The sequence below is a fragment of the Hemiscyllium ocellatum genome, chromosome 49 (assembly GCF_020745735.1).
Source record: "Hemiscyllium ocellatum isolate sHemOce1 chromosome 49, sHemOce1.pat.X.cur, whole genome shotgun sequence".
NCBI lineage: Eukaryota > Metazoa > Chordata > Chondrichthyes > Orectolobiformes > Hemiscylliidae > Hemiscyllium > Hemiscyllium ocellatum.
The window spans coordinates 4518650-4535345 of NC_083449.1; the positions used below are offsets into that span (position 1 = coordinate 4518650).

General features: G+C 43.6%; 4 protein-coding genes across 4 annotated transcripts in view; 1 reads left to right on the top strand and 3 right to left on the bottom strand.

Moving 5' to 3' along the window:
* LOC132837100 (histone H4) overlaps positions 1 to 16696 on the bottom strand; it is a 1051674-nt gene that overhangs the window by 185669 nt on the left and 849309 nt on the right. The gene's annotated exons all lie outside the window — the stretch shown is intronic.
* LOC132837206 (histone H4) lies at positions 13 to 336 on the top strand. Its single transcript, XM_060856925.1, has one exon. The coding sequence runs from the start codon at positions 25 to 27 to the stop codon at positions 334 to 336; it is 312 nt and encodes a 103-aa protein (XP_060712908.1). The 5' UTR covers positions 13 to 24.
* On the bottom strand, positions 955 to 1493 carry LOC132837164 (histone H2A-like). The gene has a single exon (XM_060856873.1). It carries the CDS (start codon positions 1476 to 1478, stop codon positions 1089 to 1091), a length of 390 nt encoding a protein of 129 aa, XP_060712856.1. The 5' UTR covers positions 1479 to 1493; the 3' UTR covers positions 955 to 1088.
* On the bottom strand, positions 2554 to 3009 carry LOC132837289 (histone H2B 7-like). Its single transcript, XM_060856962.1, has one exon. The coding sequence runs from the start codon at positions 3007 to 3009 to the stop codon at positions 2554 to 2556; it is 456 nt and encodes a 151-aa protein (XP_060712945.1).

Sequence of the window (16696 nt, forward strand, 5' to 3'; positions counted from 1 at the left end):
CAGCGATTGGAGTGAAGAAGCGTGATGTCTGGAAGAGGTAAAGGAGGCAAAGGCCTGGGAAAAGGCGGAGCGAAGCGGCACCGCAAAGTGCTCCGTGATAACATCCAGGGCATCACGAAACCAGCCATACGGCGCCTGGCTCGCCGTGGCGGGGTCAAGCGCATCTCGGGCTTGATCTACGAGGAGACCCGCGGGGTGCTGAAGGTTTTCCTGGAGAACGTGATCCGGGATGCGGTCACCTACACTGAGCACGCCAAGCGCAAGACGGTCACCGCCATGGATGTGGTGTACGCTCTGAAACGCCAGGGCCGCACTCTCTATGGATTCGGCGGCTGAGCATAAAGCGACCCTTCTCCAGCGAACTCAAAGGCTCTTTTCAGAGCCACCCAAACCCTCCGAAAGAGAGCGGAGACCTGAGAAGTAGCGCATACTGAGGGAACTGTTATTGTGGCCGGTTATTTCACATTTATCGCGACTTTTAAAATTATCTCGGTTTCGAAAATTATCCAATACCGTTTTGTGGTGTATGCTTTTAAAATTCTAAGTATACCTGCAGTGTACATGAGGTTATTCGGCCAATCGAGTTTGTGCAAACTGGTTATTCCATGTAAATGATCGCATCCTTGTAATTGTAAGGTGTAGGTGCATCAGGAGGGTGGGGGGGTTGAATTGAACCAAGCAGAGAATGAATTGAAGAGGGAAATGCTGCAGAGACAGTGAAAGGATTCAGCTCTTACTGATGCAGTTAAAGGAAACGTGAAGCCAAACCCGATCGGGAACATCAGTGACACTATTCTAGACTCATTGATCAAACATAAAGGTTACTCAGGCAGTGACCGTGCAATGAGGAATAAAGTAGTTCCAGACACTCTCATAATCGTTTTCGGATATAATCTCCCTCTGCTGCTACCAACAGTAACAATATCCAATAAAAAGGAGATAGAAATGTAGCGATGTTAGGTATAACGGCCAGGGCTTTACACATTAAAAGGAAAGTAATTCAACATGACAGAGTTCAGCTCCTTTCACAGATGCTGTGAGCGGCTCTTAAAAGAGCCTTTGGGTTGTCAGATTCAAGGATGATCTCTTCACTTTTTAGCGGATCCAGCAGCGGCGGTTTTCTTGGGCAGCAGCACGGCCTGGATATTAGGCAGCACCCCGCCCTGAGCGATGGTCACCCCTCCCAGCAGCTTGTTGAGCTCCTCGTCGTTGCGCACGGCCAGCTGCAGGTGCCTGGGGATGATGCGGGTCTTCTTGTTGTCCCGGGCCGCGTTGCCGGCCAGCTCCAGAATTTCAGCCGTCAGATACTCCAGCACCGCAGCCAGATAGACCGGCGCTCCGGCACCGACACGCTCAGCATAGTTGCCCTTTCTCAGGAGCCTGTGAACACGGCCCACCGGGAACTGCAGGCCAGCCCGGGACGACCGAGACTTCGCTTTGGCACGACCTTTCCCACTGCCCTTTCCTCGTCCAGACATAGCCACAACCTCTCACACACTGTCACAGAAAATGCTACACTCCGCCCACATTGCGGCCTCTTATACCTTCGGGTGGAATGGTGGGGCGGCTGTTTCTGATTGGTCCCATTGTTCAGCCCCGCCTAATGTTGTTTCAATTCCCAATCAGATATCTGCCTCATTCCCCAATCCGGAGAGGGCCCGGGGAGGAGGGCGGAAAGTACCGGCGCCAAATCATCAACCGCTTTTTTAACAATTTGAAAAGCCCGCCACATTCCAAACAAAGCAGTATGTTTTACCTGAAAAATGAAGTACAAAAAAACTGAGAAAGTTGAAAAAATATTAATACACATGCTATTCACTTTTAGTTTACAAATGTGTACTTCACACGGTCTTACTCTCCCTCATTTGCCGATCTGTATCTGTCTATTTCTGATCTTGAGAGTGGGTTATTTTCTAAACCGAAAGAAGAAGCTGAAACGAAACAGGTCAAACACCGCAGTCTGCAACCTATCTTTCCGTTACACATTTCTATCCCACCCCGATATGCTGATAAAACAGCATTCTTCCGGCTCAGCATCGACGGCGAACGTTTTTTTTCAGGCGATATTTTAAAGCTGTTATCCATTATCGCTCTCGATCAGATTCAGCAAAAGCTCCACGTTTCTGTCCGGTAGCTGTGTTGGTGTTCTCTTGGTTCGATTTGCAAGTTCTCACCGACAGCATGAAGTGCTTTTTTGCAGAGCGAGAAGTCGGATCAAACCCGCGCATTGGAAATGTAAAGTAAATCAGAAAGTAAAATGCATCAATGTGGGGGTGAAAGACGTGGGCATTTTTCTGCCAGGGGTAAACAAGATTAAAAATGACTCACTGGCGCCTGATCTGCTCTCGTCCACCCCACTCCCGAATAATTTGTAAAAAAGCACTCATTAACTCAGAAACATATAGCGCGATAAGTTAAATTGCTCTATCAATAATCACGAACTAAAACAAACAACTTTTAAAGAAATGGTTCAGCTGTCTCAGGGATGTTGTGGGTGGCTCTTATAAGAGCCTTTGGGTTGTGGATGTGTGTGTTTCAGTGCAGTGCGCTCCTTCACTTGGAGCTGGTGTACTTGGTCACCGCCTTTGTGCCCTCCGACACGGCGTGCTTGGCCAGCTCCCCGGGCAGCAGCAGCCGCACGGCGGTCTGGATCTCCCGGGAGCTGATGGTGCTGCGCTTGTTGTAATGGGCCAGGCGGGAAGCCTCCCCCGCGATACGCTCGAAAATATCGTTAACGAACGAGTTCATGATGCTCATGGCCTTGGAGGAGATACCGGTGTCGGGGTGAACCTGCTTCATCACTTTGTAGATGTAGATGGAGTAACTTTCTCTCCTAGCCCTTTTCCTCTTCCTGCTGCCCTTTGCTGGCGCCTTCTTAACGATTTTCTTCGCGCCCTTCTTGGAGGTTTGCTGGGCTTTTTTCTCATCAGCCATAGCTCCGCTCAGTTTCAGAAACAGAATAACGCAAAGCAGACTCGGAGCTCCCTCTTTATAGACTGACGGCGTCATCAATGCTAATGAGGGATGGGGAAAGCCTAGCTTCAGATTGGGTAGTTAACACAGAGTCAATCCCAAACACGGAGTCTCTCTGATTGGGTAATGTGAGACTCAATGTGGATCTGCAACGAAATGTGAAGTGGATGGTGATTCTGTTCCTGTCAGTCTGACTGAGAGAGATTTGTTTTGTGTCTGCGATACAGAAAGTGACTGTGGTATTGGCTCCGTTTCCTTTTGCTCGTTGTTGTGGTGATGTGTTTCTAGCTCCGCATGTCTGTTCTGTTCCTCTGTATAGGATGGAATTAACACAGAACTCTGCACTGTGTGAAAAAAAGCTCTCATCCATTCGAAATTGCGATTACATTTGTTGTCAAGTTACACATACCACTGGAACCTGACTGAATGTTTTCTCCACTTGGGGTTGATCCAACTCATTCCCCATTCCACGGAGTTGGAGAAATTATAAGAAAAAGTTTATATGGAATACTTTTGTTGAGTCATATATTGATGAATATATTTCTGAGACCTTGACTGATAACTGTCAGCCCAGAAATGTATCGATAACTGGGTGCTTTGAAAGTACCTGCAGTGTACTGAACCACGTTGCTGCACTTTTCAATTAGGCGTCTTGCAGTTTCATGCAGGGATTTATAACATTTCTCCGTCTTACGCGAATGCCTGTTAACCAGCAACTGTCAGCATGCTAAACATATATGTGTCACTTTAACTTTATATCTGTCATGTCGTAATTTACACATTTTGCATTAACTCAACATCTGTCCAATGAGGCTCTGGTCCTCCATCTAATAGTCAGTGTTATTTCAAGACCGGTTTTATTCTGTAACCATCAAACACTGATGTGAGCGGTAAAACGTTACACTATTTGCCAGCCACTTAGAAATATTCCTCCAATCTGTGCCCCCAGTAGAAAGTGAGAACTGCAGAGGCTGGGGATCAGAGGCTAATGCCCAAAACGTTGAGATGAAGGGCTTATGCTTAAAACAACGATTCTCCTGCTCCTCGGATGCTGCCTGACATGCTGCGCTTTTTCAGGACTACACTCTCGACTCCAATCTGTGCCCGTCTGTTTCTGAGATGTATTTTTGTAAACTCTACTTCACAATCTTAACATGTCAGTATGTTACTGGACTGTAACTCAAACCTTCCAAAGTGTACCTTGTTGCTTTACTCTGTCGGTGTGAAATGTACCACTTTGGACAGACTCAGGTAAGACTCACTACCCTTCACTCCCATGCCCTATGAATATCAGCTTCTGCAAATTGAACTTGGGTTTGTATTTATAACTGCACCATTTTGATAAAGGATAATGTACATTGTTACTGACAATATCTGCAACATCACTGCGGATGTTACATTGTTTATGCCAGTTTCTAGCTAATCAATAGTTGTATTATATCCTAACAATTTATTGCTTTGCAACTGACTCAGTATTTCATTCTATCAATGCCAGTTTATTCTTTCTAATCTTGTATTTACTCAGTATCAGTCAATTACTGGCATGACAGAGAGCAAATATCTCAACATCTCAAAGTTTCTGATGAAATGGGTGGTTTTTTTTCACTCCATCCCTGATACATCAGGGTAACTTATAACTGAATCGATCAGTGTGTGATCTGTGAGCACACACACATCTGTAAGTTAAAGATAAAGTGTATAGTGAATGATACTGCAGATACAGTGTCTATGCTGTAGTTATTAATTTCTTTCAATCTTCTGTCAATTTAAATACCTCAAAGCAGAAGACCATAAGAAGCTTGAGAATTCTGTGACATTTCTATCTGCATGTGTGTACTCTCTCCTGAGAAGAGATCACAAAGACTTCAGTTATGATCTTCATCTCATTTTGATGTTTAGTGCCCATAACCAAAGACTCCCTGATGTATCAAAAAAGATATATGGCTACATTAGCATAAATTAAGCTGATAACTCAACCCTAACAGCTTTCTGTGGAACAGAATAAGGGGACAATGTTCTGCATTGCTTTCTTAGACAGAAGGCTTCCTGTTCAAAACTGTGTCCCTTACTCGGGATTCTCTCATGAGCAGTGACATACCCCCAGCATCAACTCTGTCAACTCCCTTTAGATCATTTTTATTTTGCTCTAAAGATCATCCATTGTTCTTCAAAACTCCAATGAGAATATACCCAACCATTTTATACGTATAACGAGAGCCTATCAATCTGCATCTCTAAGCTTCTGCTATTTGAATATGAGAGTATAGGTATCACCCTTTCCCAGTAAGATTCTGTTATGTGCATACCTATGTGAATTTCTCACCCTATACCTGTTTGTTTCTACTGTGTGAATACGACAGTTTCTACTCTGTGAATACGACAGTTTCTACTCTCAAATGGGATAGTTTAATCAATCGTCCATGTCAGTTTCTGCATTGTTAAAATGTGAACGTAGTTATCAATGTCAACCTGCCATCTTCTGCAAAGTCAACATGTGGGGGTCCATATTGAAATGTACCTGTTGCTTTCAGCGACAGGAATGCATGAGTTTAGTTATCATTCTTTTCCTGTCAGTTTCTTCGATGTGAATGAATTGGTGTAGTTATCCATCTGTACTGATGATGGACTTTTAAACAAAACGTCGATTCTCCTGCTCCTTGGATGCTTTCTGACCTGCTGTACTTTTCCAGTACCACACTCCTGACTCTAATCTCCAGCATCTGCAGTCCTCAGCTTTGCCTATCCATTTGTACCTGTCAGTTTCTGGTCTGTGAATATGGAAGTGTCGTTATTGATCTGTCCATCAGTTTCTGTAATTTGAATATGACTGTCTAGTCATCTATCTCTCCCTGTCAGTTTCTGTGATGTGATGACAGTCCAATTATTTATCTGCCCTTGTCAGTTTCTGCTGTGTGAATATGAGAGTGGCATTATCAGTCTCTACCTGTCAGCTTTTGCGATGTCAATGTGATTTTAGTTATCAATCTGCCTCATTAGGTTCTAGGTGAATGTAAAAATGTAGTTATCAATATATACCTGTAGATTCTGCTCTGGGAATGTGGGTGTGTTATCAAAATGTATCGGTCAGTTTCTGCAATGTGAATGTTTGAGTGCAGATTTCAATCTGTATCTGACAGTTTCTGCAATCATCAGTCTATCCCTGACATATGGTTGAAGCTGAATGGATGAGTGCATCTGTACCTGAAAGTATCTGTACCTGTCAGTTTGTGTTCTGTGAATAAGTGAGTGTACTTACACATTTGTCTCTGTTAAACATGACACTTGCAGAAACTACAGGAGCTCTATTTACTTCAAATCTCTGTTGCTCAACATGAATAAGATTTTATCTATTGCCATCCATGTCAGGGTGGCATGGTGGCACAGTGGTGCCAGGGACACAGATTCAATTCCAGCCTTGGTTCATTATCTGTGTGCAGTTTGCACCTTCTGCCAGTGTCTGCATGAGTTTCCTCTGCGTGCTCTAGTTTCTTTGCATGGTCCAAACATGTGCAGGTTTGCTGGCATAGCCATGGTAAATTGTCCTGTATTATTCAAGGATGTGCAGTGTCAGTGGGTTAACTGTAGTAAACGTGGAGTTATGAGGATAGGGAGGGATCTACATATATGTAGGATCAAATTTGGAGAGTTGTTGCAGGGGACTGGGCCAAATTACCCTTCTCTGCACTGGAGAAATTCTATGTATTGTAAATGTAAGTGAGACTTTTTCTATCATTAATCAGTCTCAACAGTGTAAAGCAGTTTGGATAATTTCCACAACTTTTATTCAATTGTACAGTTTTTGATTAAGTTATATTCTGCATCTGTATTTGAATTTATTGTTCACATGTTTACAACCAGACCACTTTATGAGAGCTTTCTCATTGTGTGTCCAATCACCTCTGGGTATCTGTCTGAATGTGTACCTCTTCATGTCAATATTTGATTTCCCTTTGGACAGGTATGACGTTTTGGAAAGTGTAGGGGGGTGATGGCTATTCATGCTACGTTCCCCTGAGAATCCAAGTTTCTGGTACTGAGACTGGCTCGAATGCAACGAGGGGTACATCGGCTTCCAAGAGATCAATTGTGTGAGGGGATTCTGTAGTCCGAGGTACAGACAGACGTTTCTGCGGCCAGCAGCGATAACGCAGAATGGTGTTGGTTCCCTGGTGCCAGGGTCAAGGATGTCTCAGAGAGGGTACAGAATGTTCTCACGGGGGAAGAGGGGACAGCAAGAGGTCATTGTCCACATTGGAACCAACAACATAGGAAGGGAAAAGGTTGTGAATCTGAAGGGAGATTACAGAGAGTTAGGCAGAAATTTAAAAAGGAATTTACTCCCAGTGCTACAAGCTAGTGAGAGCAGGAATAGGAGGATAGAACAGATGAATGCATGGCTGAGGAGCTGGTGTATAGGGAAGGATTCATATTTTTGGATCATTGGAATCTCTTTTGGGGTAGAAGTGACCTGTGCAAGAAGGACGGATTGCACCTAAATTGGAAGGGGACTAATATACTGGCAGGGAAATTTCTTCGATCTGCTCGGGACAATTTAAACTAGTAAGGTGTGGGGGTGGGGGGGCGGAATAAGGTAGGACGAATAAACTAAACTGCGTTTACTTCAAGGCAAGGGAAGTAAATGCAGTGAAAGCAGATGAACTTAAGGCCTGGTTAGGAACATAGGACTGGGATATCATAGCAATTACAGAAACATGGCTCAGGGATGGGCAGGATTGGCAGCTTGATGTTACATGATACAAATGCTACAGGAAGGACAGAAAGGGAGGCAAGAGAGGAGGGGGTGTGGCATTTTGAGAAGGGATAACATTACAGCTGTGCTCAGAGAGGATATTCCTGGAAATACATCCAGGCAAGTTATTTGGGTGGAACTGAGAAATAAGAAAGGGATAATCACCTTATTGGGATTGTATTATAGACCCCTGAATAGTCAGAGGGAAATTGAGAAACAAACTTGTAAGGAGATCTAAGCTGTAACCACAGTAGCGTGGCCGAGTGGTCTAAGGTGCTGGATTTAGGCTACAGTCATTTCAACCTCTGTAAGGCGTTCGACAAGGTTCACCATGGGAGACTGATTAGCAAAGTTATATCTCATGGAATACATTTGAATACAAACTGGCTCAAAGGTAGAAGACAGAGGGTGGTGGGGGAGGATTATTTTTTAGACTGGAGGCCTGTGACCAGTGGAATGCCACAAGGATCAGTGCTGGGCCCTCTACTTTTTGTCATTTACATAAATGATTTGGATGCGAGCATAAGAGGTACAGTTACTAAGTTTGCAGGTGACACCAAAATTGGAGGTGTAGTGGACAGCGAAGAGGATTACCTCAGATTACAATAGGATCTGGACCAGATGGGCCAATGGGCTGAGAAGTGGCAGATGGAGTTTAATTCAGATAAATGCGAGGTGCTGCATTTTGGGAAAGAAAATCTTAGCAGGACTTATATACTTAATGGTAAGGTCCTACGGAGTGTTGCTGAACAAAGAGACCTTGGAGTGCAGGTTCATAGCTCCTCGAAAGTGGAGTCGCAGGTAGATAGGATAGTGAAGAAGGCGTTTGGTATGTTTTCCTTTATTGGTCAGTGTATTGAGTACAGGAGTTAGGAGTCATGTTGCACTGTACAGGACATTGGTTCGGCCACTGTTGGAATATTGCGTGCAATTCTGGTCTCCTTCCTATCGGAAATATGTTGTGAAACTTGAAAGGGTTCAGAAAAGATTTACAAGGATGTTGCCAGGGTTGGAGGATCAGAGCTACAGGGAGAGGCGGAACAGGCTGGGGCTGTTTTCCCTGGTGCGTCGGAGGCTGAGGGGTGAACTTATAGAGGTTTACAAAATTATGAGGAGCATGGATAGGATAAATAAGCAAAGTCTTTTCCCTGGGGTCGGGGAGTCCAGAACTAGAAGGCATAGGTTTAGGGTGAGAGGGGAAAGATATAAAAGAGACCTAAGGGGCAACCTTTTCACACAGAGGGTGGTACGTGTATGGAATGAGCTGCCAGAGGATAGGAGGCTGGTGCAATTGCAACATTTAAAAGGCATTTGGATGGTTATATGAATAGGAAGAGTTTGAATATGGGTCGGGTGCTGGCAGGTGGGACTAGATCGGGTTGGGATATCTGGTTGGAATGGACGGGTTGGACTGAAGGGTCTGTTTCCATGCTGTACATCTCTATGACTCTATCTGTAAGAATAATAGGGTGGTTATGGTAGGGGACTTTAACTTTTCAAACATAGACTGGGACTGACATAGTGTTCAGGGTTTAGATGGAGAGCAATTTGTTGAGTGCATACAAGACAATTTTCTGATTCATTATGTGGATGTACCTACTAGAGAAGATGCAAAACTTGACCTACTCTTGAGAAACAAGGCAGGGCAGGTGACTGAGGTGTCAGTGGGTGAGCACTTTGGGCCAGCGACCATAATTCTATGAGATTTAAAATAGTGATGGAAAAGAATAGACTAGATCTAAAAGTTGAAATTCTAAATTGGAGAAAGGCCAATTTTGACGGTATTAGGCTCCTACCAGTCCATGTCGACCAGATATCCCAACCCAATCTACTCCTGCTGCCAGCACCTGGCCTATGCTGTACATCTCTATGACTCTGAGACATAAGGGGCAGTTTTATTTTTAAACAAGAGAGTGGTAGCAGTGGGACACACTGCCAGGGGTGGAGATGGAGGAAGCTACAACAAGGGTATTGAAAGGACTTTTAGGTAAGCAAATGAATACGTAAGAAATAGAGAGTTATGGACCAATGCCAGGGAGAAGGGATTAATTGCATTTTGGCGGCATGTTCGGCACAACATCGTGGGCTGAAGGACCCGTTCCTGTCCTGTACTGTTCAATGTTCAGATTTTAATGCAGTGTATATTTTGGATGAGAAGTCATTCAAGTTGATTGAAACTGGGTAGGATGCATTTAGCATATAGATTAAAAAATATAAACTTCAGTTTCCTTGGTGGTGTTTGCCTCTTGGTTTGAACATATCTCTCTGGGAATGGAGCTCAATGTGAACCTGACTCAATTCACTCTGACTGTGGAAAGGATTGTTCTTCACTCTGACAGCAGTAACATACCTGCTGTTTGTTGGAAGCAGCTGGTCACACTTGGCTCTATACTGAGGGAATATTACATTGTCTTGGTCCTTTGAGTACTTGCCTGGAGGAAGACAGAAGGGATACCTCCTGTGATTGGCAACATCAATGTAACATTCAGTTCCTCATCATTAAGGTTTCTTTTTTTAAATTAAAGCCAGCAATGTAAACCTAACCATGGGTCTGATTCCACTCTTGCCCTGAGCTGTTCCTTGTCCATTTTTTCTTAAAATTCTAAGCCCAAAGGAATGAGATCCAGAAATGAAACAACACCCATACAGCTCCATAAATGGGACCTACCTGATGCAAGTGGGTATGTGGATATGTGAGTTTAGTTATTGATCTATATCTGTCAGTTCCTGCTTGGTGAATGTGAGAGTGTCGTTATCAAACTGTAACATTCATTATATGGTCAATATATTTACATATTCACACTGCAAAGTCTGGCAGGGTCCAATTGATAACTATTGAATCATAAAAATAATACAGCACACGGGGCTATTCAGCCCATCTTGTCCATGCCAACCCAAAGACCCTTTCTCATCCCATCTTCTTGCCGCAGCCCATAGCCTTGCAGTTAATGACACCTGAGGTGCAGTTCCAGGGATTTTTGTTTAAAAGAGTTTAGGGTCTCTGCTGCACCACCAAATCAGGCAGCAAATTCCAGATACCCACCACTCTGTGCATAGAAAAACATTTTCCTCACATATCATGTAACCCTACACCACTTCATTTGAATCAATGATTCTTTGTGTTTGAACTCTCTGCCAAAGGAAACAGGTTCATCCTGCATACTCTAATCTCTCCCTCTCACTATTTCATGAAAAATCATACAACACCAGGTTATAGTTCAACAGGTATATTTGGAAACACAAACTTTCAGGGTGAACACAATACTCCAGTTGTAGCCTCATCAGTGCCGTATATGGTTTCATTGTTATATCCCTACTTTTGAATTCCATCCCTCTGCCTATGAAGGAGAGCATTCCACGTGCCTCCTTTACAACCCCATCTACCCATAGTGACCCATGCACTTGCACACTTACCCTGTCCCCTCAGTATATTCCCATTTATTGTCTATTCCCATTTACTGTTTGACTTCCCAAAATGCATTCCCTCACACTTCTCAGAGCTGAACTCCATCTGCCATTTTCCTGCCCACTCCAAACCATCTATAATACTTTTGGAGATGACAGCTATCTTCTACACAATCCACGAAATGGCCAACTTTTGTGTCATCTGCAAATTTCACAAATCTGCCCATCACATTCAAGTCCAAATCCTTAATGTATAAAACAAACAGCAGAGGTCCCAACACTGAGCCATGCAGAGCACCACTTGAAACAGCTTTCCATTCACAAGAGCAGCCATCAACCATTACCATTTGTTTCCTGTTACTAAGCCAACTTTGCATCCAATTCAACACATTACCCTGTATCCCACAGCTTTTACTTTTTGAACCAGTCAGCTGTGATGCTGCTGCTCCTTTAACAAGCCTGTAAAAGACACAGGCTCTGAAAAGTCTGACTTGATGGGTTTTAAGGACATTTTAATTGTAGCTAATAGATAATGCCTCAGGCAAAAGGCTTCCACATTTTTAAAAAGAACACTTGTACAATGAAAGAGGAGTGGCCCAGTTTTCCCAGCTCAGCTTTTCTCTGGTTTGATTTGGTCATTAGCTGTCTAGCTATTGACTGAAAGCAGTCAGGCAGTTGAAAAAGTTGCTGAACCCAAAGAAGCCGGTCCATGCTGGTTCTCTCTCTCTCTGACATCTCTCCTGTAAGATCCTGTGTTTGATTTTATCTTTTTTGTGCGAAGGGGTGTTTGTGGGGAGTATTGCAAGTATTGGGAACAGCATCATTAAGTTGGTATAATCTGTAGGGTTTTCGGAAAGGTTAAAGTTATTTAGTATTCTGTTCTTTTTTAAGGCATAGGAGCATTTGTTTGTGTTTCATTTGATAATCTTGTAAATCAGTTCTGTTTTGTTTAAAACAACGTGGTTTGAACAGCTACATCACTCCTGGAACATCCACATTACACCTGCTTAAAACAACCAGCAAAGGTAGGGTCCGGGCTACTTGAAATGTTTTGAGCAGGTCTGGCCTGGTCCATACCAGTTAGGGGGCTCTTTGAAGGATTTATTCTGTTGTTCTGATTTGGGATTAGGGTTGCTGAACTTGAAGGCAGCAAATGGTAGGTGTTAGTGTCTTTTGTTCCAGGTTTTGAATTCAGTTGGTTTAAACTGTGCTTCGGAGAGCAACAGCTCTTTCAGTCAACCAGAGTTTTCTGCAGGTGGAAGAAGTGATTTTAGGCCTTTTACAAAAGGTGATTAAGGGTAAGCTGCTGGAAATAGCAGCCAATCTGGGATTGAGGCTGTGTCCTTCCATGAGGAAAGGAGAGATAATTACAGCAGTAGCTCAGCATTTACGCTTGTTGGAAACACCATCAGAATCTTCAGAGATGGCTAACATTCAATGAAAAATGCAGCAACTTGAGTTAGAGGCACAAGACAAGGAAAGGGCAACAGAAATGAATTTTTTTGAACTATGATTAAATGCAAAAGAGAGAACGAGAGAGTGAGAGAAAAGGAGAGAAAGGAAAGGAAGAAAGAGAGGGAGTTTGAACATTGGAAATTGGCATTTAGACAGGAATTCAAAAATTCACTTCCTGAAGTAGTGAAAACTCATGTGAAAGAGCAGAGAGTTAAAACGGCAAGACTAGCAGCTGAAACGGCTGATGCTTATGAGTTGATCAAAGTTTGACTTCTAAAACCAATTTCAATCCATGAGAGATAGAAGTTGAGGATAAGAGAAATCCTCACATGGAAAGGAAATGATAGATCTCAGTGAAGGTCGGAAGGATGACTTATCACAAGTTAAAAAGGAAATCCTTGAAGGGGAAAGGGAAGTTAAAAAGCTCTGGTGTTTTCCCTGCAATAAAGTAGGCCACATGAAATCAGTGTTGGTGGGTTAGGAAAAACACTGGGAAGCCAGATGTAGGAAACAGGAGAAGCCAATGAATTTTGTTAGAGTGGTAACAGAATGCACAATGGAGATTCGAAAGCTGCACCAGAATGTACGAGCTGGACGGAGGTGCTAGATCTTCTTAAACCATCCATCTCTGAAGGTAACGTTTACTCGCATAGGCTAGGAGGATCAGGTAAAGTGGTTACAATATTAAGAGATACAAAGATCCTCTCAATCTGTGATGCTGAAAGATGAGGTGATACATACCTCTGAAGGACTATTGCTCGAAAATGTACTAGTAACAGGAATTCATGTTGAGACAAGAAACACTGAATTGTGAGAAGTGAGGTTAGAGTGTCCAGTGCAGTGACGAGTGGAGAAGTTGTGGTAGGGGTAGTGGACAAACTCTCAGCTCCGGGAATACAATTTGTCCTTGCTAATGGTATTGTTGATTCACCGGTAGGAATGCTGCTGTTGAAAAGCCAGTGAAAACTCAGGCAACTGAATTATTGCTGGACATATAACCTGGGCATTTTCCAGACTGTGTGGTGACAAAGTCATCAGGTGAAACAGGAGAGATCAAAGAGTACAGATAAGGAAGTTGAAGTGAAATTAGCAGAGACCCTGGTTGATCAGATGGTTGAGACAAACCGGGAAGAGATAGATGACAAAGCAGACATCTTTAGCTGAGATAAATTAACCAAGTTACAGCAGAAAGATGAAAATTTAAAGGAACTGTACCAAAAGGCCAACACAGAAAAATAATCTGAACATATCCCTGCATAATATTATATTAATAATGATGTAATAATGAGGAAATGGAGACCATCACACATTCAGGCTGATGAGAAATGGACAGAACTGTATGAAGTTGTATTGCCAGTGGGTTATGGAAAGGAGGTGTTGAGAGTAGCACATGAGCTACCACTAGGTAAACTCCATGTAAATGTGCTTCACTTGGGTTGGAGGATTTGAGTTAGCGGTAGAGGATGAATAGGCTGGAGCTGCTTTCCCTGGAGAGGGACCTTTATCGAGGTTCATAAAATCATGAGCAGCATGGATAAGTGGTAGAGGTTGGACCAACGGGTCTCTTTCCATGCTGTACATCTCTATGATTCGATGGCTGTAAATAATAACACTTATTGGAAATGGGGTGATGTGCACTGAGAATGGAGAGAGAGAAACTGTTGATGAGCGCAGTTTCCCTCCATCTCTGTACTTAGCAGCTACCTCACAGATGGTTGTTGAAACTATGTAACAGTATGATCTATTTGTTTATCAACATTGTAGAAAATGTTCTTATTAAATGCATATTTTAATGCTGTTCCTGAGTGTCTATTTTGGATGAGGATTCAGTTTATCTATCTTTAAAACTAAATCTTCAAATGTCTTCAAATGTCAATGGGCTACATACCTGCTGTTTGCTCGAGGCAGTTGGTCCCACTTCCCTTTGAACCGAGGTAGTATTACAGTGTCTTAGTCCCTCAGGTATTTGGCTGGAGGAAGATAGATAGACACCACCTATTAATCAACGTGAAGCGAGTCTGGTAATATTGATCAATGCTGAAAATGTGTTGCTGGAAAAGCGCAGCAGGTCAGGCAGCACGCAAAGAACAGGAGATTCGACGTTTCGGGCATAGGCCCTTCTTTAGGAATGTCACATTCATTGCATATTCGTTAGGATAAGCCAGCAACTTAAACAGAACTACGGATCGGATTCCATTGTTGCACTGAGCTGCTCTTTGTCTGGAGATTGTGTTTATTTCTCATATGATTCGATACCAATTGAGTGAGATGGAGAGACTGAGCAACAACGGCACAGCTCCATGAATGGGACTACTCACCACCAGAATGCTAACACAGTACAATATCCAACTCCCAATACACTACCTGTTGGAGAGAGAAAAAAACGGTGCTATACCTTATTTTTTTTCCCAAGACACACTCCTTTTACAGGAATATCCCATTCCTACAGTCGGTCTGCGATTCCGATATTGACTGCACAATCTCAACAAACAATCGGAAACAATGAAATCTCAACAGAGTTCAGAGGATTGTAAACCACAAGAATGTCCCACAGCAGCTTCTTCCCGCTCTGCCTCCCTCAGCAGGCCCACACACAGCCCGAGAAAGGCCTCTCTCTTCCCCCCAGCCCGCTCACTCCAAGTTCCGGGACCAGTTCCTGCTCCGCTCGGCCCCTTACAAACAGCCCCCGGTTCTCCCTGAACTCACCCCGAATCAATCCCGGTCTCGGAGCCCCCTCGGTGTCCCAGGCTCCCATCCCGATGTGCTGCTGGAAGGAGCCTGCTGTTCCCTCACTTCCCTGGGCGCTGATCTCTCCATTGCGGTCTGTTTCAAACAAACCTCTTGCACTCACTGAGTAAATGCTCCTCAATGGCAGCGCTGGGGGAGGGTCACACGCATGCGCTCCTCTACTCAGGAACAGTCAGCTTTGGGGTGAAAAGGTTCCGTCCCAGATGCAGCTGGGGCTAGATGATCAAAGACATTGCCCTGCTCTGCCTGTCACTTAAGTTCTGTGTTAATTCAGCATTCAGAGGAAACTATCACTGTGTGAAAAAAAACTCATCCATTTGAAATTGTGATTACACAAGTTCAAGTTACACAATCCGCTGGAACCTGACCGAAAATGTTTTCTACGCTTGGGGTGGATTCAACTCATTCTCAATTGCACAGAGTTAAAGAGAAATGGAAAGAAAAAGTTTCTGTGCCATGCTTTTCTTGAGTCAAGAGTTGAGTCACATCTCGAGTGTGGGAGTAATATATTTCTGAGAACTTGATTGACAACAGTGGGCCCAGAGACTTATCAATAACTGCTTAGGCATCGTGCAGCTTCATGTAGGGATTTATAGCATTTCTCAGTGTTATGCGAATACCTGTTAACCAGCAACTGTGAGCATGCAATGCTATTTGCCAGCCACTTAGTAATATTCCTGCAATCTGTGCCCCAAGGAGAGGGGAGTTCTGCAGATGCTGAGGATCAGAAGGCTTATGCCTGAAACATTGAGATGAAGGGCTTATGCCCAATACATTGATTCTCCTGTTCGTTGGATGCTACCGGACCTGTTGTGCTTTTCCATCACCACATTCTCTAACACCAATCTGCGCCGTCTGTTTCTGGGTTGTAAAGCATTTTTGTAAATCCGTTTTCAGTCTTTACATGTCAGTATGTTGTTACTGGACTGTAACTCAAACCTTTTTAAGTGTAACTTGTTTTACTCTGTAGTTGTCATCCATTGTCATAAGAATGTGTTTCATGTATACCTACAGCTTTGAATGTACTGGATTCTACTTTGGACAGACTCGGGTAGAATTCACTGCCCTCCACTCCTACACCCTATGAATATCAGCTTCTGCACACAGTCACCCAAGGCTGGAATCGAACCTCGGACCCTGATGGTGTGAGGCAGCAGTGCTAATCACTGAGCCACTGTGCTGCCCCAATAGCAGGGGTGGGATCTCCAGTGAGAATATGCCCAACCATTTTATACTTACAATGAGAGCCTATGTATCAATCTGCAACTCGCAGATTCTGCCATGTGAATATGTGAGCACAGTTGTTGCTCTCTCCCTGTCAGTTTCTGTGATGTGCATACTTGAGTGAAGTTATCGGCCTGTACC